At 36.2% G+C, this 22862-nt stretch overlaps 2 protein-coding genes and 1 pseudogene across 5 annotated transcripts in view; all 3 read right to left on the bottom strand.

Annotated features, from left to right (window-relative positions):
* LOC125809294 (uncharacterized) overlaps nt 1-22862 on the bottom strand; it is an 862104-nt gene that overhangs the window by 99692 nt on the left and 739550 nt on the right. The window lies entirely within an intron of this gene.
* On the bottom strand, nt 1912-2436 carry LOC125809273 (uncharacterized). Its single transcript, XM_049488935.1, has one exon. It carries the CDS (start codon nt 2434-2436, stop codon nt 1912-1914), a length of 525 nt encoding a protein of 174 aa, XP_049344892.1.
* LOC125809271 (uncharacterized) lies at nt 2458-3431 on the bottom strand (annotated as a pseudogene).

Here is a 22862-nt window from a genome sequence, read left to right as displayed (position 1 = left end):
ACTGGTGCGATTTGCACATGAATAAAGGACAGATTTGTATTGCACGGAATTCAAACGGGTGCGTATTGCACATGAATAAAGGACAGATGCGTATTGCATGAAATTCAGTCTAATACGTATCGCACCTAAATGAAAGACTAGTGCATATTGCACGATGCTCTCGAATTGAGAGGTAAGAATGCGAATAGCATGAGATGAAACAACAAACATGTGAAGACTTTGGAGAAGTTCTTTTTTGTGATGCTTCAGTTTTTACTTGTAGTCTTGCACTTTATTTTGTTCATGTACTAAGCAAAAGAAAGAGAAAATCATTAGTTTAAAGTGGTGGTTGGTTTGTGGCCTTGATGTTCTGATGACTTGACCATACTCCCGACCGATTTCTCAAACTCTACTCCAAATCCTTGGCTGAACAACCTCTTGAAGCTTCCTCTTTATCGATCCAGGGACCTTGATCTTCTTGGTACTACCAAATATCATGGTGCGACTGATTTCCCAAAGAACGAATTTTCCTTTTGCATTTTTTCCATGACTTAAGAGATCATATCGTATTCCTTCACGAGTTTTTAGTGAAGATCTGAGACATTTTTAGCCCTTACTTGATGGCATGCCAACTCAGATACTCAACTTTATTTTGGGGAAACCGAAGTAAGCTTTGCAATCTTTTACCTTATTTTATCAAAAGATTATACCGAAAAGACTAGAAAAATATCAAACTTAAGAGTGTGAAACTTGGATCAAGAAAGACTTATACTTAACGAAAGAAAATCCCTTTGAGCAAAATGAGAAATAAAACTTATCTGGAGGAATATGTCGACTTTAAGTGAACCATGACATGCACTTTGGACTTGACCCTTGATCCGTTTGAGTTGTCTAGTTCTCAAAATCTGAATCATTATCAATTTAAAACTGATCTATGTATCCTTCATGCAGAGGTGTCGAGAAATGGCGATCTTTGCAGATTTCTTCCAATTAGTCATTTTCATGATGTTCTCTCCTTTTATCTTAAGGTGCCCGCAAGAATTTTCACCGATAAGATTTTCTCTCTTGTCATCTAATGGTGCCTATAAAGGTTTTCACCGATAAGACTCTCTCATCTTTTTTGACTCAACAGTGTTGTCTCTGATGATCAATTGTCCGTGCAAGACATATTAAATATATCATTCTTAGAGTTGGTCAAAATGTCGGTTGCTAGAATGGAATCATAAATTGAATTACAATTTGACACTATTCTATCAAAATAAAATTTAAAAAATACCCAGTTTTCTATAAATACTGGAATATTGATTTTTTTTTGTATGACCGAACCCCAAAGGGTTGCCTACGTATCCTTTCGGAATCAGGTCAAACGTAGTTCAAGTTTTCAAATAGAGGAATTTTGTTTTTTTTGGTCTTTTTATTTGTTTTTTTAAAAAAAAAAAAAGTGCATTTGTTCTCCCATAAACTTGTCACAATATCTTAGAACACATTAGATGTAGTATTTTCGACTGCGTCCGCATTAACAATTATGTCTGTGATTTTCCTTCCACATCAGTAAGGTGCAAGGCTCCTTTGGACAACACTTCCTTGATAAGATATGGACCTTGCCAATTTGGGGCAAAACTTTCCCTTGGTTTCTTCTTGGTGCGGGAGAATGCGCTTTAAGACCAATTGACCTACATCAAAGTGTCTTTGGGTGCACCTTTTTGTTGTATCCACGAGCCATTCTTTGCTAATAAAGCTGATCAAAATAGACGGTCGTCAATCGTTTCTCATATATTAATGTGAGCTGCTCTAGTCGGGTTTTGACCCATTCAATATTTTCAATTTTAGCCTCGACAATAATTCGAAGAGATGGAATTTCATCTTCTGTTGGTATCACAACCTCAATCCCATACACCAACAAATAAGGAGTTGCACCAATCAAGGTGCGCACTATTGTGCGATATCCCAAAAGTGCAAAAGGGAGCTTCTCATGCCATTGTCTGGTGCCTTGAAGAATCCTCCTGAGAAACTTTTTGATATTCCTGTTGGCAGCCTCCACAACTCCGTTGGCTTTTGGTCGGTATGGAGTAGAATTGAGATGCACAATTTTAATTGCTCACATACCTCCTTCATCAAATTGCTATTAAGGTTTGCAGCATTATCTGTGATGATAGTTCTTGGGATATCAAAATGACAAATTATGTTTGAATGGACAAAATCCACGACCGCCTTCTTAGTGACTGCCTTGAAAGTGATTGCCTTCACCCATTTAGTAAAGTAATCAATTGCGACCAAAATGAATCGATGTCCATTAGAAGCTTTTGGCTCAATTGGTCCGATGACATCCATTCCCCATGCAACAAAGGTCCAAGGAGCGGCCATGGGGTGCAACTCTGAGGGAGATGAATTAATGAGATCACCATGAATTTGACACTGATGACATTTTTTCACAAAGCAAAAGCAATCCCGTTCCATGGTAAGCCAATAATATCCTGCTCAGAGTATCTTTTTCGCAAGGACATATCCATTCATGTATGGTCCACATACCCCAGCATGTATTTCATTCATGATCTTCTCGGCTTCTTCGGCATCCACACATCTCAACAAGTTTAGATTTGGGGTTCGTTTATATAAAGTTTCCCCGCTAAATAATAAACCACTAGCCAGACATCTAATAGTTTTTTTTTGGCTTCCATTGCCATGTTCGGGACATTTCCCTATTTGCAAGAAATTCTTGATATCTAGGTACCATGGCTCACCATCCGATTCTGATTCCACAGTGTTACAATAGCCATGTTGGTCCCGAACTTAAATCTCCAAGGGAGTAATGCAAGTGTTTCCAGGATATGGAAGCATCGAGGCAAAAGTAGCCAAGGCATCTGCCAACTCATTATGAAATCTGGGATGTATATAAACTCGATGGACCTAAACCTTTTGCTAAGATCTTCCACGCATTGTTTGTATAGAAGAAGCTTAAGGTCTCGAGTTTTCCATTCGCCTTGAGCTTGCCGAATAAGCAAATCAGAATCTCCCAACACAATCAATTCTTGCATGCCCAAATCTATTGCCATAATTAGACCAATGATGCAAACTTCATACTATGTTGTGTTATTTGTACAGAAGAAACGAAGTAGAGCTGTTGCAGGGTAATGCTGCCCTAAGGGCGATATGAGAATTGCCCCAATCCCCTGTGCCTTTTCTATTGATTACTCCATCAAAGTATAACTGCCAGACCTTATTTTCATCTGGATCTACTTCTTCAACTGAGTTAATCTCTTCATCTGGAAAATATGTATCCAATGGTTTATAGTCGCCACGACTGGATTCTCCGCCAAGTGGTCTGCCAAAGCTTGAGCTTTCATTGTAGTTTGAGTGACATATGTAATATCAAATTCAGTGAGCAAGATTTGCCATTTCGCGAGTCTGCCAGTTGGCATTGGCTTCTGAAAGATGTACTTCAAAGGATCCATCCTTGATATGAGGTAAGTTGTGTAGGACAAAAGGTAATGCCTTAACTATTGAGCTACCCAAGTTAGGGCGCAACATGTACTTTCCAAGAGGGTGTACTTGACCTCATAACTAGTGAATTTCTTGCTCAAGTAGTAGATAGCTTGCTCCTTCCTGCGTGTGGAATCGTGTCGACCGAGAACACACCCAAAGGAATTGACACTAAAAGATATAGAAAGAGAGGTCTATCAGGTTCAGGCGGGACCAATACGGAAGGGTTGGATAAATACTCCTTGATTTTTTCAAAAGCTTGTTGACAATCCTCCGTCTATCTGACAGCAACATCCTTTTTCAAAAGTCTGAAAATGGGCTCACAAGTGGTTGTGAGTTAAGCAATAAACCTGCTGATGTAGTTCAACCTCCCAAGTAGACTCATGACTTCAGTCTTATTTTTCGGGGGTGGCAAATCTCAAATGACTTTTATTTTGGAAGGATCCAATTTGATTCCCCTTCTACTGACAATAAAACCCAGAAGCTTTCCAGATGGAATTCCAAATGCACATTTTGCTGGATTAAACTTGAGATTATATCTTCGCACTCTTTCAAAGAATTTTCTCAGATCTTGCACATGGTCAGCTTGTGTTTCAGACTTGATGATTATGCCATCGACGTATACTTCAATTTCTTTATGCATCATATCATGAAACATGGTGGTCACAGCCCTCATGTAAGTTGCCCCAGCATTTTTAAAACCGAATAACATGACCCTGCAGCAATAAGTCCCCCATGGAGTGGTGAAAGCCGTTTTCTCAGCGTCATCTTCATCCATCAAGATTTGATTATACCCCGCATAACAGTCCACAAAAGATTGAATTTTGTGTTTGGCACAATTATCAACTAGAATGTGGATATTGGGAAAGGGAAAGTTGTCTTTTGGACTAGCTTTGTTCAAATCCTGATAGTCAACACAAATTTTTATCTTTCTATCCTTTTTCGGCACAGGAACAACATTTGACAACCAAGTAGTGTAACAAATGTCTTGGATCACACTTGCATTTAGTTGTTTCATGATTTCTTCCTTGATTTTTTCACTCACGTCCGATTTGAATTTCCTTCTTTTCTGTTGGACAGGTGGAAAATCAGGATGAGTGGGCAACTTATGAACCACTAAATCGACACTCAAACCTGGCATGTCATCATAGGACCAGGCAAGCACATCTTTGTATTCAAACAAAAGTTATATTCTGGCATCCCTAATTTCCTGCTTGACATGAAAGCTTATTTTTATTTCTTCAACTTCCTCAGTACTTCCTAAATTGATTGCCTCGGTTTCACTAAGATTAGGCTTAGGTTTGTGCTCAAACTATTCCAGTTCCCTATTAATTTCCCTCAAAAGCCTCTTCTTCATCATATTCAACCTCTTGACTCGGTGATTCAAGAATAAATAACTCTTTGAGATCTGCGAGTGAATTTCGCATGCATGTCTTGTTATCAAAGCCGACATTTTCAGAACTGAAAAATGGAGAATAAGAATTAGGGTAGGGGAAAAGACAAAATTTTACTATGAAAATGGAATGTCATTTCATTGAAATTAAAAAAGGGATAGAAGGGTTGAAATTAATACAAAACACTTTCAAAATTTTGGATCACAACCCTGACAAATAAAATACAAAAGAGTAGCAATACAAACTACCATTACTCCTTCCTTATAGGGAAAGGAGTGGCCTCCCAATTGTTTAGCTCAACACCTGAGCCTACGAGCTACACATCGACATGACTTGTACCTTCACCAACTTGGACAATGTTTACTTCACAAAAAAATTGACTAAGATCCTGAATACCTTCTTCAATGTCTTCATGAGTAAATGAAGCTTCCATTTCTGGACCCTAAGGCTTGATAAAGGAATGAGAAATATGGGGAATCGGTTGTGGAAGTGCCCAATCAGTCCTTTTGTGGTTCTTAACCTTATCTCCATATCTCTCGCGTTGTTTGTATTCGAGGCCAGAGGTGCCTTGGTTTCCTAAAAGAGTAATGGGATCCGCGATTCCTTGCGAACATAGTCCCAAACCTTTACCAGGTTGATAACCATATTTGAGCATTGTCGTTGCTACCATTGAAGAGGAAGAAGATAGACATGGTTGGATGATGGGGTCTCATTTTTTAAAGCGATCAACTGATACGGCCTCAAAAGACTGGTAAACAACGGAATCACATCATTTTTTCGCCTCAATGTATGGAATGGATGGATCTCTGTAAATAGGTAAATCATCTTCCTCAAGCACAATGATTTCCTGATGGTCGTATTCAAACTTAACAACTTGATGCAGAGTTGATGGGACTACCCAATCAATGTGGATCCATGGCCTTCCCAATAGAATATTATAAGATGTGTCCATGTCCATTACTTGGAACACAATCATAAAGTCCACCGGTCCAATTTTCATGTTTAACTTGATATCACCAATGGTATCCCGCTTTTAGCCGTCATAAGCTCGAACAAATACATTGTTGGGGTGAATTATGTTAGGGTTAATTTTCAAGCTTTGCAGCGTAGAGAGAGGACATATGTCTACCCCTGATCCTCCATCTATCATGACCCTCTTTACATAGGACCCTTCACATTTCACTGTAAGAAACAAAGCTCTGTTGTGTCCAGCTCCCTCTGTAGGTAACTCATCATCAGTGAAAGTGTTGGTGTTTGACTTAAAAGATGCGCTTGGCCATTTTCTCCAACTGATTTACCGTGGTCTCCTTCGATACATGTGCTTCATTCAAAATCTTATTCAACACACGGCGATGTTCTTCAGAGTGTAAGAGTAGAGACACCAGTGAAATTTGTGTAGGGGTTTTCTTCAATTGTTCCATAATAGAGTAATCTGGAACCTTAATATTTTTTAGAAACTCTTCTTCTTCTTCCTCTGTAAATGCTTTCTTCAGTGGTACTTGGATATTTTGAGCCATCTTCCCTTTTCTTAATTCTTCTGAAGAATAACATCTTCCAGAGCGTGTTAGCCCTCCTGCTTCATCAACCTCTTCAACAATCTCCTTTCTTTGGTAAACCATAGCAATTCTGTTATAGTTCCAAGGAACAACCTATGAATCAGTCACTGGAAGCTGCTAGGAGAGCTTAACAAAGATAGGTTCTTTCAACTTTGCCAAGCAACTTTGGTCATGTTGTGTTAATGAAAAGCCTTTTGATACATACAACTTCGTCATTCCCCTCAAACTTGAATCCCCTTCGAAAGCCCCGGGACACGCAAAACTTTGGTATCAAGATTGACACCTTCCATACTTAAAAGATGCGACTGGTTCTAAACTCTTTAACGACATGTCTTCTTCCCCGATCTTACTAAATAGCTTTCCCATTTTTCCAAGGAGTTTGTACTCATGATCATCGCAGATCATACCCACTAAATTGTTTTTGAGCTTGAAGTGGGTTATTAGTTACATTGGGAGTGTTTTGATCATCCGTCACAATGACCACTCCCTGATCGATTAATTTCTATATCGCCCCCTTCAAGGTCCAACAATTATCAGTGTTGTGTCCTGGGCCCCTGAATGATACTCACATCTTTCATTGGCCTGGAAACCTGGAGCAGTTGGATTTAGACGATGTGGTGGGATAGACCTATTCATTCCTATCTTACTCAACTTTTGAAACAAGCTGGAGTATGACTTTCCCAATGGAGTGAATTTCCTTTTTTATCCCTACTCTTGAGTATAATTTTGCGTAGGATGAGGGTTGTAAGTGACCTGATAGGGTGGTCGTGGTGGCCGATGGTTTCCTTGAGTTGGGGCCCAAAAATATGGGTAATTGGGAGGATGCACATATTGCTGAGCATTAAAGACTGTGTATGGAGATGGAGATACTGAATATTGAGGAACATAAGGGTAGTAATGTTGATGATAGCTAGATTGTCCCTGAATTAGCGAGTAAGAACAATCTGACTTCCTTTGAGCACCCCTTGACCCTGACACTAGCGAAGAAACTTCCTTTTTCCTTTTAAGATTTCCAAAATTGCCTGAACCACCCTGGATGGCCTATGTGGTAGCTTTGATTGCTACCTGGCTCACGATCCTTCCTATTTTGAGATCACTTTCGACCATTTCTCCCATTTTGATTGTTGTGTGAAACGGTCTTCCCATTGCGGATGTCAGGTGGTGGAAGTAGTTAGGATCTTGAGCCTCTACGAAGATATCAACCAATTCTTGTTCATCTAATGGTGGTTTGACCCGGGCTGCTTGTTCCCTCCATTTGATAGCATACTCTCTGAAGCTTTCATTTGGCTTCTTTCTTATATTAGAGAGTGTATTGCGATCTGGCATAATGTCGACATTGTAATGAAATTGTCTAACAAAATTTTGAGCCATATCATCCCAGATGTGCTAGTGGGAGATATCTTGGTCTATAAACCATTCTGAGGCAACACCAGCCAGCCTCTCACCAAAATAAGCCATGATTAGTTCCTTTTTACCCCCCTGCACCTCTAAGTTTATTGCAGTATCTCTTGAGGTAAGCTATGGGATCACCGTGCCCGTCATACTTATCAAACTTAGGGGTTTTGAATCCAGGTGGCAGGTGGACATTTGGGAACATACACAAGTCTTTGAACGCGACACTTTTTTGCCCTCCTAACCCTTGTATACTTTTCATGTGTTTCTCAATGCTTTTCATTTTTTTCAACATTTCCTCTTGCTCTGAGCCTTGAGTGGGCCTCTCAACATCAATAGGGGAGCCAAATTGTACAGAGTTAGGGTCCTCCGAATGCTATCCCAGGAGTATAGTACTGCTTTGGATGGGTGGTGAACTGTCCCTCTGGAGCTGATCTCTGCGTCACAGTTGGTTGTGGGAAAGTATAAACCGGTGCAGCTGTCGTGACAATAGGATTATTCATGAATGGCATTCTTTGAAGGTGTGTTGTTTATCAAATGGACCATACCCTGGAGGGAAGAGAGGATCTGATATCGGGACCTGAGAAGATAAAGACCGGATACTAGTGATCACAGGAAAACCAGGAATGGACGTTGGTGGTTCTTGGCCATTGGCCCAGGCTTGCCATAACTGTGCCATAACATGTCTCAATGTCCGATTTTCTTCAATAGTGGTTGGCTCTCTTATCGTTGAATCAACTGGAGTATCCACCGGGTTTACCACAGTTTTAGTATTGGTTGTCATTGACGCTCTTACCTTAGACCTGGTAAAGTATGGGTGTTCTGCCAGTTTACCACAAACCAACCACTAAAAGCTTACTAAACTAAAGAGAAATGAACAAACTTGTTAGGGGTTAGACAATTTTACACATCACACATTTGTTAATCACCTAATAACATGAATTCAGAAGGCCATTGTCTCATCCCATCTTAGTTTTGTTCATTGTCTTCCCTTTTTCTTTTCCTTTTTTTGTAAATAAAAGTTTTGATCGAACCCTTTGGGGGTTGCCTACGTATCATGTCACCGCATGAATTAGATCATTACGTAGTTCAGAAATTTAGACAACTCAACAAAATTAATTTAGAATAGCAAAAGAGAACCCTTTCATTCATTTCCAAAAGACTTTAAACAAAACGACAAGACTAAGGGGATTAAGCACAGTTACGATCAATATGATCTCTTTGAACATCAAAAAACTTTAAGCTAAAACATTGAGTCTTTAAACAAAACAAGATGAAACAAACAAACACAAATAGTTGAACTCTTCTTCAATCTTCATCATCTTCCTAGAGCTTTCGTTGTCCTCCCAAGGTCTCATACAGATTCAACAACACCTTTGGCAGATGGGGAACAATGGCCCATGCTTGCTCAACCACTTCTGTGTCATTCATACGACAGTGATTTTTAATAACATATGAGGTTTGTTCCGCTAGCTGATGAACTTGACACCTAGCCCTTCCCATATTTCCATGGCAGTTATTGAACCAAACCTGATGATCACCAAGATTGTTCCTTAAGAGGGCCTCTCACTCCTCTGATGCTTCAAGTTGATGGCGAAGTGTTGCTCTCTCAATGATCATTTGTCTTTGCCCCACTTCGATATCGACACAATGACTGATTTTCTTTTTATGTTCTTATAACTGTGTTTTAAGCTGATTATGTAAATGCACCAAACATGACCTTTCTTTCTCAAATTTCTCCTTCTGCCGCTTAAGTTCTCCCTTTTGGTAGCGCACGACCTCTTCAGATGCCACTAAGTCTCTCTTCAATCGAGAAATCTCAAAGCTCTGCTCCTTTTTTATCTGTCGGGCCAAGTGAATTCTACTATCCAGCTCTTCCTCTAATTGAGCTAATTTCCTCTCTGTATGCTTCAATTCCCCCTCCACATCTTGTAACTCCAACTGGTGATTTCTTCCTCTTTGTACTTGAACTTCTTGTCGGGCAATGGTGGATTTGGCCTTCTCCAACTCTTTTTCCAACTATCTTATGATGTGCTGGTCTTTTCTATCTCTGTTGGATCCTTTGGAAGTGTCACTAAATGTCACTGGATCACGAAACCACGATAGGTACCAAGTAACCACTTTTCTTTTATCTTGCTCCACAACCATTTCATTTTGCTCAGAAATTATACTCCCGTACTAGATCTTCAGAATATCTTCGCTATTAATGGAAAAACCTGGTGGGGTCTCAAATACAAATCTACTCATATCATCATTTGGTTGGATTTCTTGAACTCTAGCCAGCTGACGTATAACCCGAAGTGGGGCATAGGGTTGAACACATCTAAGCCCAATCAACACAAGAAACGAGATGCCAGTAGATATGCAAATGACATCCTTAGCTGGAAACTAGTAATAATTCCATACTATTTCATCAAACGTGATCACTGAGAGCTTCTCTTCACACGCTAAAATTCCTTTAGGAAAATTGATTTTTTCTTCCCTTTCCTTATGGGAGGAAACATAATTACACCAGTCTGGAGTGAACCTGGGCGCACGATCATGGTGATAAAGATGCTCCAAAAACCATATTTGCAGCAAGATGTTGCAGCCTTCAAAGTGCATTTCCCCATTTATGCAGTTAGTCAATGCACATAACATATCTACCAGGATCATAGGAATAATAGTAGGACTTTCCATTGTGGTTAACACCTTCACAACCCCAGCCAAACGAATGTCAATATGATTGTCCCGTTTGGGGAAAACAATGAGCCCCAAAAACGCGACCATGAAGGCAAAACATCCATTCGCCTTCCAAGCCTCTACACCTCCTTTCTTGCTAAGTTGGTTCTGGTAGTTTTCAAATCCATCCTTTTGGCTGTACCTTTCGTATAGAAAGTCCAGTGAGACCCACCAATTTTTTAAACTCTCCTTCTCTATTTGGTTGATCTTGAGAAGGTCCAGGAATTTTTTGGCATCGACGTTCTTTGGGACTATGAGTCTTTTGTTGCGGAGATCAGCACCCCGAATACTGGACCCTTTCCCCATGAAGCTGGCGATATCCTCTAGAGTTGGTGTCATCTCGAAGTCAGAAAATTGAAACACGTTATTTTTTGGATCCCAAATAGGAATCAATGCTTCGATCACATCCCTTCTTGGGTCAATCTCCATCAGATGCACTAGATGTCCCAAATGTTTTTTTTTACTCTCCTTTGCTCATAATTCCCCATGTTTGTCCACCTTCCCTATAGATCATTGGTTATTGAGTCAACGATCATAAATTTTGGAATCCCTTCACTTCTAGGCCTTTTGGAACCCTGTCCTTTGGTTGGAGGTGCCATTTGTACCTTGGAATAGAATCTAATTAAAGTTTTATCACAAACTCTAATTGAGGGAGGAAAGAAAAGTTAAAAAAAATATTTTTTTTAATTTATTATTTTTATTATTTTTTAAAAAATAAAAAAGACAAAATACCCTATTTTTACAAACACCGAACCCGAGAAGGGATGCCTATGTATCTCATTTTGTGAGAATCACGTGTGCGTAGTTCATAAAAAAAATGACTCACACTTGAAAGACCACCCCTTTTATTTCAACCTCTTTTTAAAAAAAATAAAAAATAAAATTAACAAAGCTATTTTAAAGCTGGTCAACAATGTAAAGGCCTTCTGAACAAATTCTTTTCACGTAGCACATAAAATGAACATGTTGGTCTAGAGTGGGTACCTATCTTAGATTTTCTAGGTCAAATGCACATGATGTAAATAAACGTAGCATACCATGGATAGTTTTGCTAGATTTAGCACTTTATATGGAAGATGTCTAGACTGGCTTTACTCGAGCGGACAACTAGAGCCGGGGAGGGTCAGCGTACATGTAGTAGAGCTATTTCTGCTTAACTAGTGGTCCAACCCCACCTAACATGTGTGACAAACCTAGAACCAGGAGCGTAACCGCACACTGGTTCATCCTAGACAAAAGTCTTGTGGAGCGTATCCGCACACACAGTGTATAACAAAAATTCCAGAGACTCAGATAGTGTGCAAGAGAAGACAATTTATATACAATAACGCAATATCAAAACAATGAATCATTGAAAAAGCACAATTAGCCAACAAACACAAAATTTATCCAAATAATCAAAATAGCCAGATATAGTCAATGTACAAAGCTCGAATTTTAAAGAAACTCCCCAGCGGAGTCGCTAGATCTATCACACCTCTTCCATTTTTACAATTGTTAAGGATGTGATGGGTTTTTTAAAAAAAAAACAAAGTAATTTTTTTTTTAGAGTAGCCGCTTGAAATTGAGTTTTTAAGGTGTTCCAAGTCACATGGTAATTCCTAATTTAAAAGGAAAAGACTCTTTATTTTTAGTCTACAAGAACAGAGATTGGGTAAGGAATTCTATTGACCGGAAGAAAGGTGTGAGGCACCGCCCGAGTCTGGTGGTTCTAGCACGGTCAGTTTATTAACTCATGTTTGGCTAAAATAATTTTTGGATAAAAAAAGTAAATTTGTGTTAGCTACTAATTTTTTTTATAAAAAAAATGATTGGCCTAGCAGCGTAACCGCAAACAAGAACTCTTTTTTAGAAAAAAAACACGCACACACAGAGCAAGGATCGTAACCAAACACATGATGGTATTTAATATTTATTTTTTTTAAAAAGACTGATAATGAATGACTCAAATTTTATTTAATAATGAGAAAAAAAAACTTGTTGCAACATATGGACATGAAAATGCTTTTCTTTTTTTTTTGCAAAATGCTAATTTAAGGATTTTTTTTAAAAAGAAAAAAAAGTATCACTACTTGACAATAACAACAAAAAAGTATTTTTTTTTTAATAGAATAGTGACTAAGCCCCCTTTTAAAACAAAGTAGTGATATACTAATTTTTTCATATTGATACAATTTCAGAAATAACCATTTTAGTGAAATTTACAGTTTTTTACTCAAAATGGCCACATTGTTCTCTTTGGAAATAAAATTACAATTATAGCCAATTTGTATAATAGTTAAATTACTAACCAAAAGTAGCCGATTTTGCATTTTTTGTTTCAATAACTCATTCCATATATTTATTCAAGAGAGAAAAAAAAATTCTATACTTTCTTTTTAAAAGGATTTACAAAATGTCCAGATTTATATTTTTTGCAAAATTGACCAATTTTGTGTTTTGTTTTTGCAAAAACAACCTCTTTTTTAAAGAAAAAAAAATGACCAGAAACTAGAAAAAAATAAAATTTAAATTGTTATTTTTTTTCGTTAGCAAAGCATGAGCTTACTTATCAATTATACAATGAGGTAAAGTTAAACTAAACACCACATTAATAATAAATTTAAATGTACATAATAATAAAGCATAATCATATAAGAATCACAATAGACTTAACTAACTGAAAAAAAACTTAATACAAACAACTTAATCAAAATATAAAAAGAACATGAAGCATTAATTTAAGATTACATTGCGAAATGTAAAAGAAATACCTAAAGTTGATGACAACCAAATAGTGGAAGAAAATTTGTTGAACCACAAACTCACACAATGATGAAATATATTTTTTCTTTTTAGAAGAAGACTTTCACTCTCTCTTCTTATAAATTTTTTTCTTCTAATTTTTTTCTCTTCTTCCTTTTCTCTTGTTTTTTTTTAAAAAATATAAAAAGAACATGAAGCATTAATTTAAGATTACATGGCGAATGTAAAAGAAATACCTAAAGTTGATGACAAGCAAATAGTGGAAACAAATTAGTTGAACCACAAACTCACACAATGATGAAATATATGTTTTCTTTTTAGAAGAAGATTTTCACTCTCTTCTTATAATTTTTCTTCTTCTAATTTTTCTCTTCTTCTCTTTTTTCTTCTTTCTTTTCTCTTGTTTTTTTTTTCTTTGCAATGAAAGAAGAATGGAGTTTAAATAGGTGGTGAATATTAACACTCATCTTCTTGAAAACTTAAGAGCCAATGCATGCATTGGACTCTTTGTCTTCCTATGGCGTCACCCAAGATGACCAATATAATTTTTTTTTCTTTTTTCAAGATAGGATTAATTAAAACGACTGCATTGTCTTTTTAGATGACCCATTTCTTTTATTCATTAATTGAATAATAGCTAAATGTATCATCTGAAAATTTAAAATAGGCCCAAAATGTTGACTCATTTGATCAAGACCCAAAAATCAAAAGAAAAATCAGCCCACTTACAAAAAATTGAAACATCTAAACTATGTTGAAGATCAAACACAACAAATAAGGCAGAAAATAAAAATAAAAAATTCAAAATAAAATTCAAGCAAAAACTTCAACATAATAAAACTTAAGGAACACTAACAAAATAATACAAAATCCGGCACGAAAATGATTTATATGGTTAATAAAGGTTGTGCTAGTGGCGGATTTGGATAGAGGATGAGAGGGGAGAAAATTGACTTAAATTTTCGAATGAATGGGGATCGCCAGAAAACTACGCCGAAAATTTTTTTGCCAAATTTTTAACATAAAATTTACATCAAAAGATAGACTTTGAAGAGTTCTACACATTTATGTAAATTGTATAGGATGGGGATGACCAGAACTTCATAAATCTAAAGAAAAAAGGAAAAATTTGTGTTTGATTTTCTTAGATCTACGGAGTATGGCTACGGAAAAAGTTGAATGGTTTGTGGATTTGTGTAGAGGAGGGTGAAAGGAAGAAATGGTAAATTTTTCCGGTGAAATGGTGGTGGCCGGCGGCGGCAGTGGCACCGGCCGGCCGGCGAGGATGGTGGTAGCAAGGGGAGAAAAAAAATAATAAGGCCAAATTCTGATTTTTGGGAGTTTTTTTATATTTTTTGGTAGGGTCACATAAGAGCCCTTGGATCAAAATGTTTTGAATGGTTAAGATTCAATGTTGGCCATTGCTATTGGATCGGGTCTAAAATGGATTGGGCTATCAGAATTGGGTCTAAATCAGCCAAATTCAATCAAAATTGGGTCATTTGGGCCAATAAAAAATAAATAGAAACAAGGACAAAAATATAAAAAAACAAAATATAAGAAAATACCTTACTATATATTGTAAGAGTAAATTAAACACGTCAAAAATTAGGTGTTCACAGTGACTATTAATCTCATCCTTCTACTACAACTTCTTTGAAGGTGGGAAAAATAATTTAAGGAATACATCTCCCAACTCTCTTCAAGTGGTGATTAGTCATGTGATAACTCATTCAACCATTTTATTGCCTCCCAGATACATAGAGACAACAGAAACAACCTTGATCGAATTTTCAGCTGGCTGACTCGAAGGATCTCTGAAGACTTGCAAGTGCCGATGAAGTTCACCATATGTTAATTCATATCATCTTTGATTGTGTCTCCGAATAACCCTTTCAAGTACAACATCTGGATCATAGTACTAGTAATAGTGAACTTCATGCCCGATGGTAACGGTGGAAGAACTATATCCCTAGTGGCTCCAACTCCATCCATATTTGCATCATCATCATCCAGAGAAAAATCAATGGGATGTTTCCCTTTGCCTCTCGGAGCTAGTTGACAATGTTGTGGAACCACCTCTTCTTCCCAACATTGAGATCTTCTCCAGCATTATAGTTGTTACCATTTTTAGCATTTTCCCTGGCTTAAGCCTCAACAATTTCTCTTAGCCTTAGTGCTTTACATGATCTTGTGCACTCATTTTCTTGTGAATGGATTTTTCAAGCTCAGGGTCGTAAGGAATCAACGGTTCACCCTTACTTCCGGTACTTGGCATGCACTAACCTTACCCTTCAAGAATAAAAACAAAAAATTAAAATTAAAATTTGGAAGTAAGAATAAGAGTTAAATAACACACACTTGACTTGATTAACAACCATATTCTCCAACAACAATGACCAAATTTGATACGCACAAATTAACACTTCAATTAAGAAGTGTAAAGTGTTTGTCGTCAAATATAGAACTCAACTAGATTGAGATTGAATCCCATAGGAAATGAAGTGAAAACTAAGTCGCATGCGGTTATCTACTTTCCGTTACTTATTTCTGAAACATAATAGAAATACGTGAAGTTTTGTATTTTGATTTAAAGATCATTTTTCTTCAAGTAACAATTAACAATATCACATAATCTATCAATAAAAAATAATTAACCAGGATTGTGTTCACCAAGACAGTTTGACCATTTTTTGGGTTAATTACAGAACTTCATCTTGTGGCTAGTATATCAGTTTATCAACTTATGTTACACATAAATGTTTCTCAACCAAATTAAATGTATATCACTTTTATTCTTTCAAACTAAAAGTGTCCACCATCATTTTGATAGATAAAATCTTAAAAGAGTTGATCTTTCTACAATATTAAACATTAAACGAGTCCACATCCTCGAATTCTTATTATTAACTGTTTTTTCAAGATTTAGCATTTTTACTAAAAACAAGATAAACTTGAAGCACATTCTAATGTTTGCAACCATTAAAAGTCAATTAAGATGAAAGAGATAGTAATATATCCAAATAAAACATGCAATTTATTCCATAAAAACCCTATTTTCAGGTCAAGTCGTCATGGATTCCACAATCCTTGGTTGTGGAGTATAGACACTCATGATTAATGGAACAAAGAGTAGAATTGCATTCATTTCAAGAAACTACTTACAAGACTTAAAGACAATCAATCTTTGATTTCAATAAGTCGATGAAAATCTCATTCAAACTCCATTTAAGAAAAAATAAAGATAATAAAATAAAACCCTAAAAATACTTTGTAGTTCAAAGAAACTTGAAACATTAAAAAAGAAAGTAAAATCCCAAGGCTTGTTTGACAGTGTGTCTGATGGCCCATCACAGAAGTGACGATCTGTCGCCTTTGCCTTCATATAACTTCATAGAGTTGTAAAATCCCTATAGGTCGGACATTAACTCTGATTGCCGATTCAAAGGATCTAACAGATAGTCACCTCCTTTTTCACAAAGCTCAAGAGTGTTTGGCCAATTCCTGTAGGTATGACGGTGCACCTGACGGCCTGTCTTCAGAGCCCTCTTTCTGACACTTAGCTCTATTTTGCTTTTTATTGTCTTGATTGATTTCTTGTGCAACACAGTAGAAAACTATTAAAATAAATTGTTATTACATAAGAACACACAATTATTCCTCATTAAAAGAATCAAATGTGCCATCAAATGTCGACATATCACATTTCTCATTCATTACAACATCCTAGCACTTGAACCACCAAGACTCCCTAATTATCATCAACCCCATTTAACATGTCATATCATTTGGCACAAGGGTTACCCTAACATTTTAATACCCCAACCCTGTAATTGTTAGTGTATCAATGTTACCCCCTATCCAATAATAATATGCACTGATATTGTACCTAATCCAATATTAATATATGTATCAGCGTGGTATTCGATCCAAAAATTATATATGTACCAGTAGGGTTCTCGACTGAGTAATATTATATGTGCCAGCATGGTATGTGATCCAACACCGACAACAACAAAAATGACAACGACAACAACAACAACAACAACAACATCAATAATATCAACAACAATAATAACAACGACAACAAAAACAACAACAAAATAGCATACAACAACAACAATAATAGCAATAACAACAACAACAATAACAACAATAATAACAACAATAAAAACAACAACACCACCAACAACAACACCATCAACAACAATAACAACAACAACAACGACGACAACAACAATGACAATGAGAACAACAACAACGACGATGACAACAACAACGACAACAAAGACCACAACCATGACAATGTCAATAACAACAATGAAAAACACAACAACAAAGAGAACTGCAACAACAACGACAATGATAATAACGACAACAACAACCATGACCACGACACGACAACGACAACAACAACAATAACAACGATAATGGCAACGACCACGACAATGACAACGATAACAACAAAGACAACGACAATAAAAAAAATAACGACAACTACAACAACAATGACAATAACAACAACAATGACAATGAAAACAACCACGATAACATCAAACACAACAATAAAAACAATAGCAATAACAACAACAACAACAATAGCATTGACATCGACAACAACAACAAAAACAACAAAAACAACAACAACTACGATAATAACAATGACAACAACAACAACAATAGAAACAACAACAATAGAAACAACAACAACAACAACAACAATAGCAATGATAACAACAACAACAATGACAACAACAACAACAATAATGACAACAACAATAACAACAATGACAACAACAACAATAACGACAACGACAACAACAACAACAACAACAATAACGATAACGACAACGACAACAACAACAACAATAACGATAACGACAACAACAACAACAACAATAGCAACAACAACAACAACGATGACAACACCAACAACTATGACAACAACAACAACAATAATGACAATGACCATGACCATGACAACGACAACAACAATGACAACAAAAACAACAACTACAACAAAAATAATAACAATGACAATGTAAACAACCACGACATCAACGACAATATAAATGACAACGACAACCACGACCATGAGAAAGATAACAACAATGACAACAACAACAACAACGACAGTGACAATAATAATGACAACAACCACGATAACAATGACTACAACCATGACAACGATAATGAAAACAAAGACAATAACAACAATAATGACAACGATAACAACATCAATAATAACAACTACAACGACAATAATAATAATGATAATGACAACAAAGATAATAACAACGACAACAACAATGACAACAACAACAAAGATAATAATGACAACAACAATGATAACAACAACAACAAGAATAAAAATAACGACAACAATAACAATGAAAATGACAGCAATGACAACGACAACAAAGATAACAACAACAACGACAATGACAAAGACATAACAATAACAACAACAACAATGACAATAACTATAATAAAAATAACGACTACGACAACGAATACAACGACAATAACAACGACAATGATAATAACAACAACAACTTGTAATAATAATAATAATAATATGTACATTTGTAGTATTCGATCCAAAAATAATATATGTTAATAATAATATGTACTAGTGTGGTAAATGTTCAAATATCAACACACAACACAACCACAATGAATAGTAACACACTAGTACATTCAACTAACATATTTATTGTATATAATTGATAAAACTTTCATTTAGAATCATCTTCTTTCTTTTATCTCCAATTCTATATTAGGCATGCACTACTAACAAACAGTTGACAAACACATAGAGTATAACCGGGAAATAATCAACTATTCCATACTTCCTTTTTGACTATTTCCTGATCGCAATCAGATTATCCAAAATGTCCTTTCAAAGAATAAAACCTAGTAAATATTATAATACAAACAATATCAAATTAAGTCCATCATCAACCTAAACCACATCTAACCACACATTCAACCATCCAGACTGCGTGTCTAAAAGTCTATACATAAAATCTCCCAAAAATCTACAATGTATTATATAAATAAATACAAATCTAACTACTCAGTTAAGAAAATCTAATCTACCTGGACGTCAATTAGTTGGTGAAGAATGATGAACTCAGGGTTATGGCTCCATGATGAGTGGTGACTTTCCACATAGTTAAGGCTTTTTTTCTTGTGATTTTACGAAACTCAAGTAGTGAAAAAGGCTAATTATCTATTGAATTATGTAAATTTAGGTGTTCATTGCTGGGAAAGAAAATGGTAGACAAAATTGGAAAATGAGTTGAACCTTGTAGGAATTGAACCTTTGACGTCACACTTGGGACGAAGAGTTCGCTTAAGAGAATGATCAATGGAAGTCAACAGGCGGCTTACTCGATCATGTTGGAGTCGCTTTTACGATCTAGCCAAAAAGGTGGGGTTTGCTTAAGTGAAGGGAGTGTCAATTTTTCAACATTTGTGTTTGCAAACTTGCATCCGCTTTTGCATACTTAGGCAAGGGCATAATTGGAGTTTCTCAGAGATTGGATTCAAATTCTCACAAAGGGGCTGAAGAGAAAGATTATTCCACATCATTCCTTATCAGATTTTGAGGATAGAGTTCATATTTTAACTTAGTCTAAGAAAGAACCTTAATTTTATAATGTTCATATTTTGGGTTTAGACTTTAAAGGCAAGTTGCCTCACAATTCACACATGGGTTTGAAGATTGTGTACTTAATTAGGGGTGTGCATCGATCGATTTGGTTTTATGTATTATCGGTTCAGTTTATCAGTTTTCGGTTTTTTAATATGTTAAGCCAATAACAAACGAATAAGATATTTTTTATCAGTTTTTGGTCGTTATCAGTTTGGTTTTTGGTTTACCCAATAAGAAAATGTCTGTAAAACATTATATGAATTCTCACTTCTCTAAATGCTTTGATATAGTGAAACAAGAAAGATAATGATAAAATTGCATCAATAAGAAAAAATATAGTACGAAGGCTAGAATCACATGTCACCGCCAAAACATAGTATAAATTTTCTTATGTTAATCAAATTACAGACTTTTACAAACTTGCAAAAGGTACAGCCTACAATTACATACTAAAACTAAAATCAAATAGTCCAACAAGACTAAAACTAAAACTAAAATCAATTAACTACAATTGCGAACCTAGTGTGAAGTAGGTAGAGTACGAATAATTTGATATAGTCATAGTGTTTAGTTATATATTAAATTATTAATATATAATATTTAGAAAAGGTAAAGTAGTAAATTATTACCATCTTATTGGGTTATCGGTTTACCCAATAACCCAAAAGTAAAAATTGATATCGAACCAATAACCCAATAACTTTTTTTACAAGCCCATTAAAAATCCAAAACCCAATAACATTTTTCTGGTTCGATTTATTGGTTGGTTTGATTTTTGCACACTCACATACTTAATAGTAAAATTAGGTCTTTTGTGATAGAAATAGACAACCCTAATCTTGTTCCATTCTTTATTTCCTTACTTACATTGCTAGATTATGAGTGTAATTGTGTATATGAAATTAAGGCTTTTGTTCTAGAGATAGATAACATTATTTCGATATTTGATTTATTACTCTATTGCTTTTGTGATTCCTTGATTCCCTGCTTGATTTCATAAAATTAGTTTAATCTAGTTTTCATGCTTGAATTTATGATTTGAGAGTGCACACTGGAATCTAGCTTCTGACTTTTTGGGTTGCTCTAAAGAGTTTGTGAAGTGGAGAATTAGGTTAATAATCATATTTGGCTTTGAGTGCTAAATTTAAGACCAAAAGGACATAATTTAGGTCTACCTTGTTAAATGCTAAACTTGCTAAAAATAGGGGTTTATATTAAGAACTTGTATTGCTTTGTTGTTGAACACGACTAACACCGAAAGGAGATATCGTGAAATAACACATGTAGAACAAAAGATGTTTAGTGTTGACTAATGATGATCTAGCCTATTGATGTTTGCATAATCAAGGACACAACTTCTAATGCACGTGTCTACGATCGTGCAATAGTATAATAACCCAACCAAGGGTTGGGATCGTTCCCAAGGGAGTGGTTTTGAGAATTAATAGAAAAATAAAATTTAGTTCTAACTAGTCGTAGCTAAAAATATTAACGATTAAAAATATTGTAAATTAAAGAGGGACACAAGAGTGTCAATTAACAATGGGGGTTTTGTCACAATTAAGTAAAAACAACAAAATAAACAAGAATTTCTAAGTAATGAATGGGGGATTCTTGGGATGTGAATGGAATAAGGGATAGACTAAATCATTGGGTACATGTTTTTGATAGAAAACTCACAGAGTAATTATGACTAGGCTAGAGTAATTTGATTCGCCGAGTTTTACAAGACCTTTAGTCAACGAGAGGGTCCAAATGGCGATCTTAATCGTGGTCGCCGACTTGGTTGGCGACACGCCAAACTGATTCTCAAGCTCGCCAAGTTTTACAGGTGCCGACCTCTTCAGCGATCCGTCGACTGACCATTTTGATCTCCAATATGCATTTTCCAAACACTTTCCACACTTAAACATGCACAACCAATACACCATTATTTATAAATGAAAAAGAAAGCAGTACATGAATTTGGGTTGCCTCCCAAACAGCGCCCTAGTTAACTCTGTGGCACGACGTGAGTCACCATTTAAGCTACATTGTTGGGGTTAGCCATATCATCACTAGGAAATCCCCCTACTTTTCTGCGAATGAAGTTGAGGCAACGCATGACCCATAAGGTTCTCGAGCAGCTGGACAACTCTGGAATGAGACCAAATTATTCGCTTCATCCCTTCAACGTCTTCTTTCAATTCTTCCAGCTCTCTATCTTGCTTAGTCACCTTGTGGAGCATGGTTGATAGCATTCCCTCAATGTGTTTAACTTCATTGTCCTTGGGATTTCTTCGCTCATGAAGAGGGAAATATTTATCCTTCCTCTTGCACTGAGCCTCGATCTTCACCATCTTTTTGGCCAACTCATCCATCTGAGTCATCAATGTGGTCATCACGAAGTCCTTTTCCACTTCTTGGTTCATTTTAGTCATGTTGTCAAGCAATTGGACTGCCATCACATATGACTGCTTTGCAATATCACCCGGAATAAGTTGGTCAACCACCCTCTTATTTCCTGGGCCAAGACCTCTGTAGAAGCAGTCAAGGAGGATTATGTTGGGAATGTCATGAATTGGGCATTGAGTGATCAGTTCTTTAAACTTTGCCCATGACTTGTGGACCCTTTCGCCCTCCAATTGCTTGAAGGTTAGGATTCTATCCCGAATTATCATTACCTCTAATGGAGGAAATTCCATTAGCTTGCAAGTGTTGGTTGATATATTCACCTCCTCTGCTTTTGAAGCACAAATCAGCAAAACAAAACTAAAAATAAAATTAGTAAAACTACAACTAAGAAGAATAAAAAGTCTACGAATCTAAGAATTCTCAAGTAACACCACTCCCCAACAGCGGCGCCATTTTGATGTTTGCGTAATCAAGGATAGAACTTCTGATGCAAGTGTCTCCGATCGTGCAATAGTATAATAACACAACCAACGGTTGCGA

Source organism: Solanum verrucosum, unplaced genomic scaffold (genome assembly GCF_900185275.1).
Source record: "Solanum verrucosum unplaced genomic scaffold, falcon-dt-bn FXZP01000062.1, whole genome shotgun sequence".
Taxonomy (NCBI): domain Eukaryota; kingdom Viridiplantae; phylum Streptophyta; class Magnoliopsida; order Solanales; family Solanaceae; genus Solanum; species Solanum verrucosum.
Note: the sequence above shows the minus strand (reverse complement) of the source record. Positions and strands in the feature narration are given on the sequence as shown.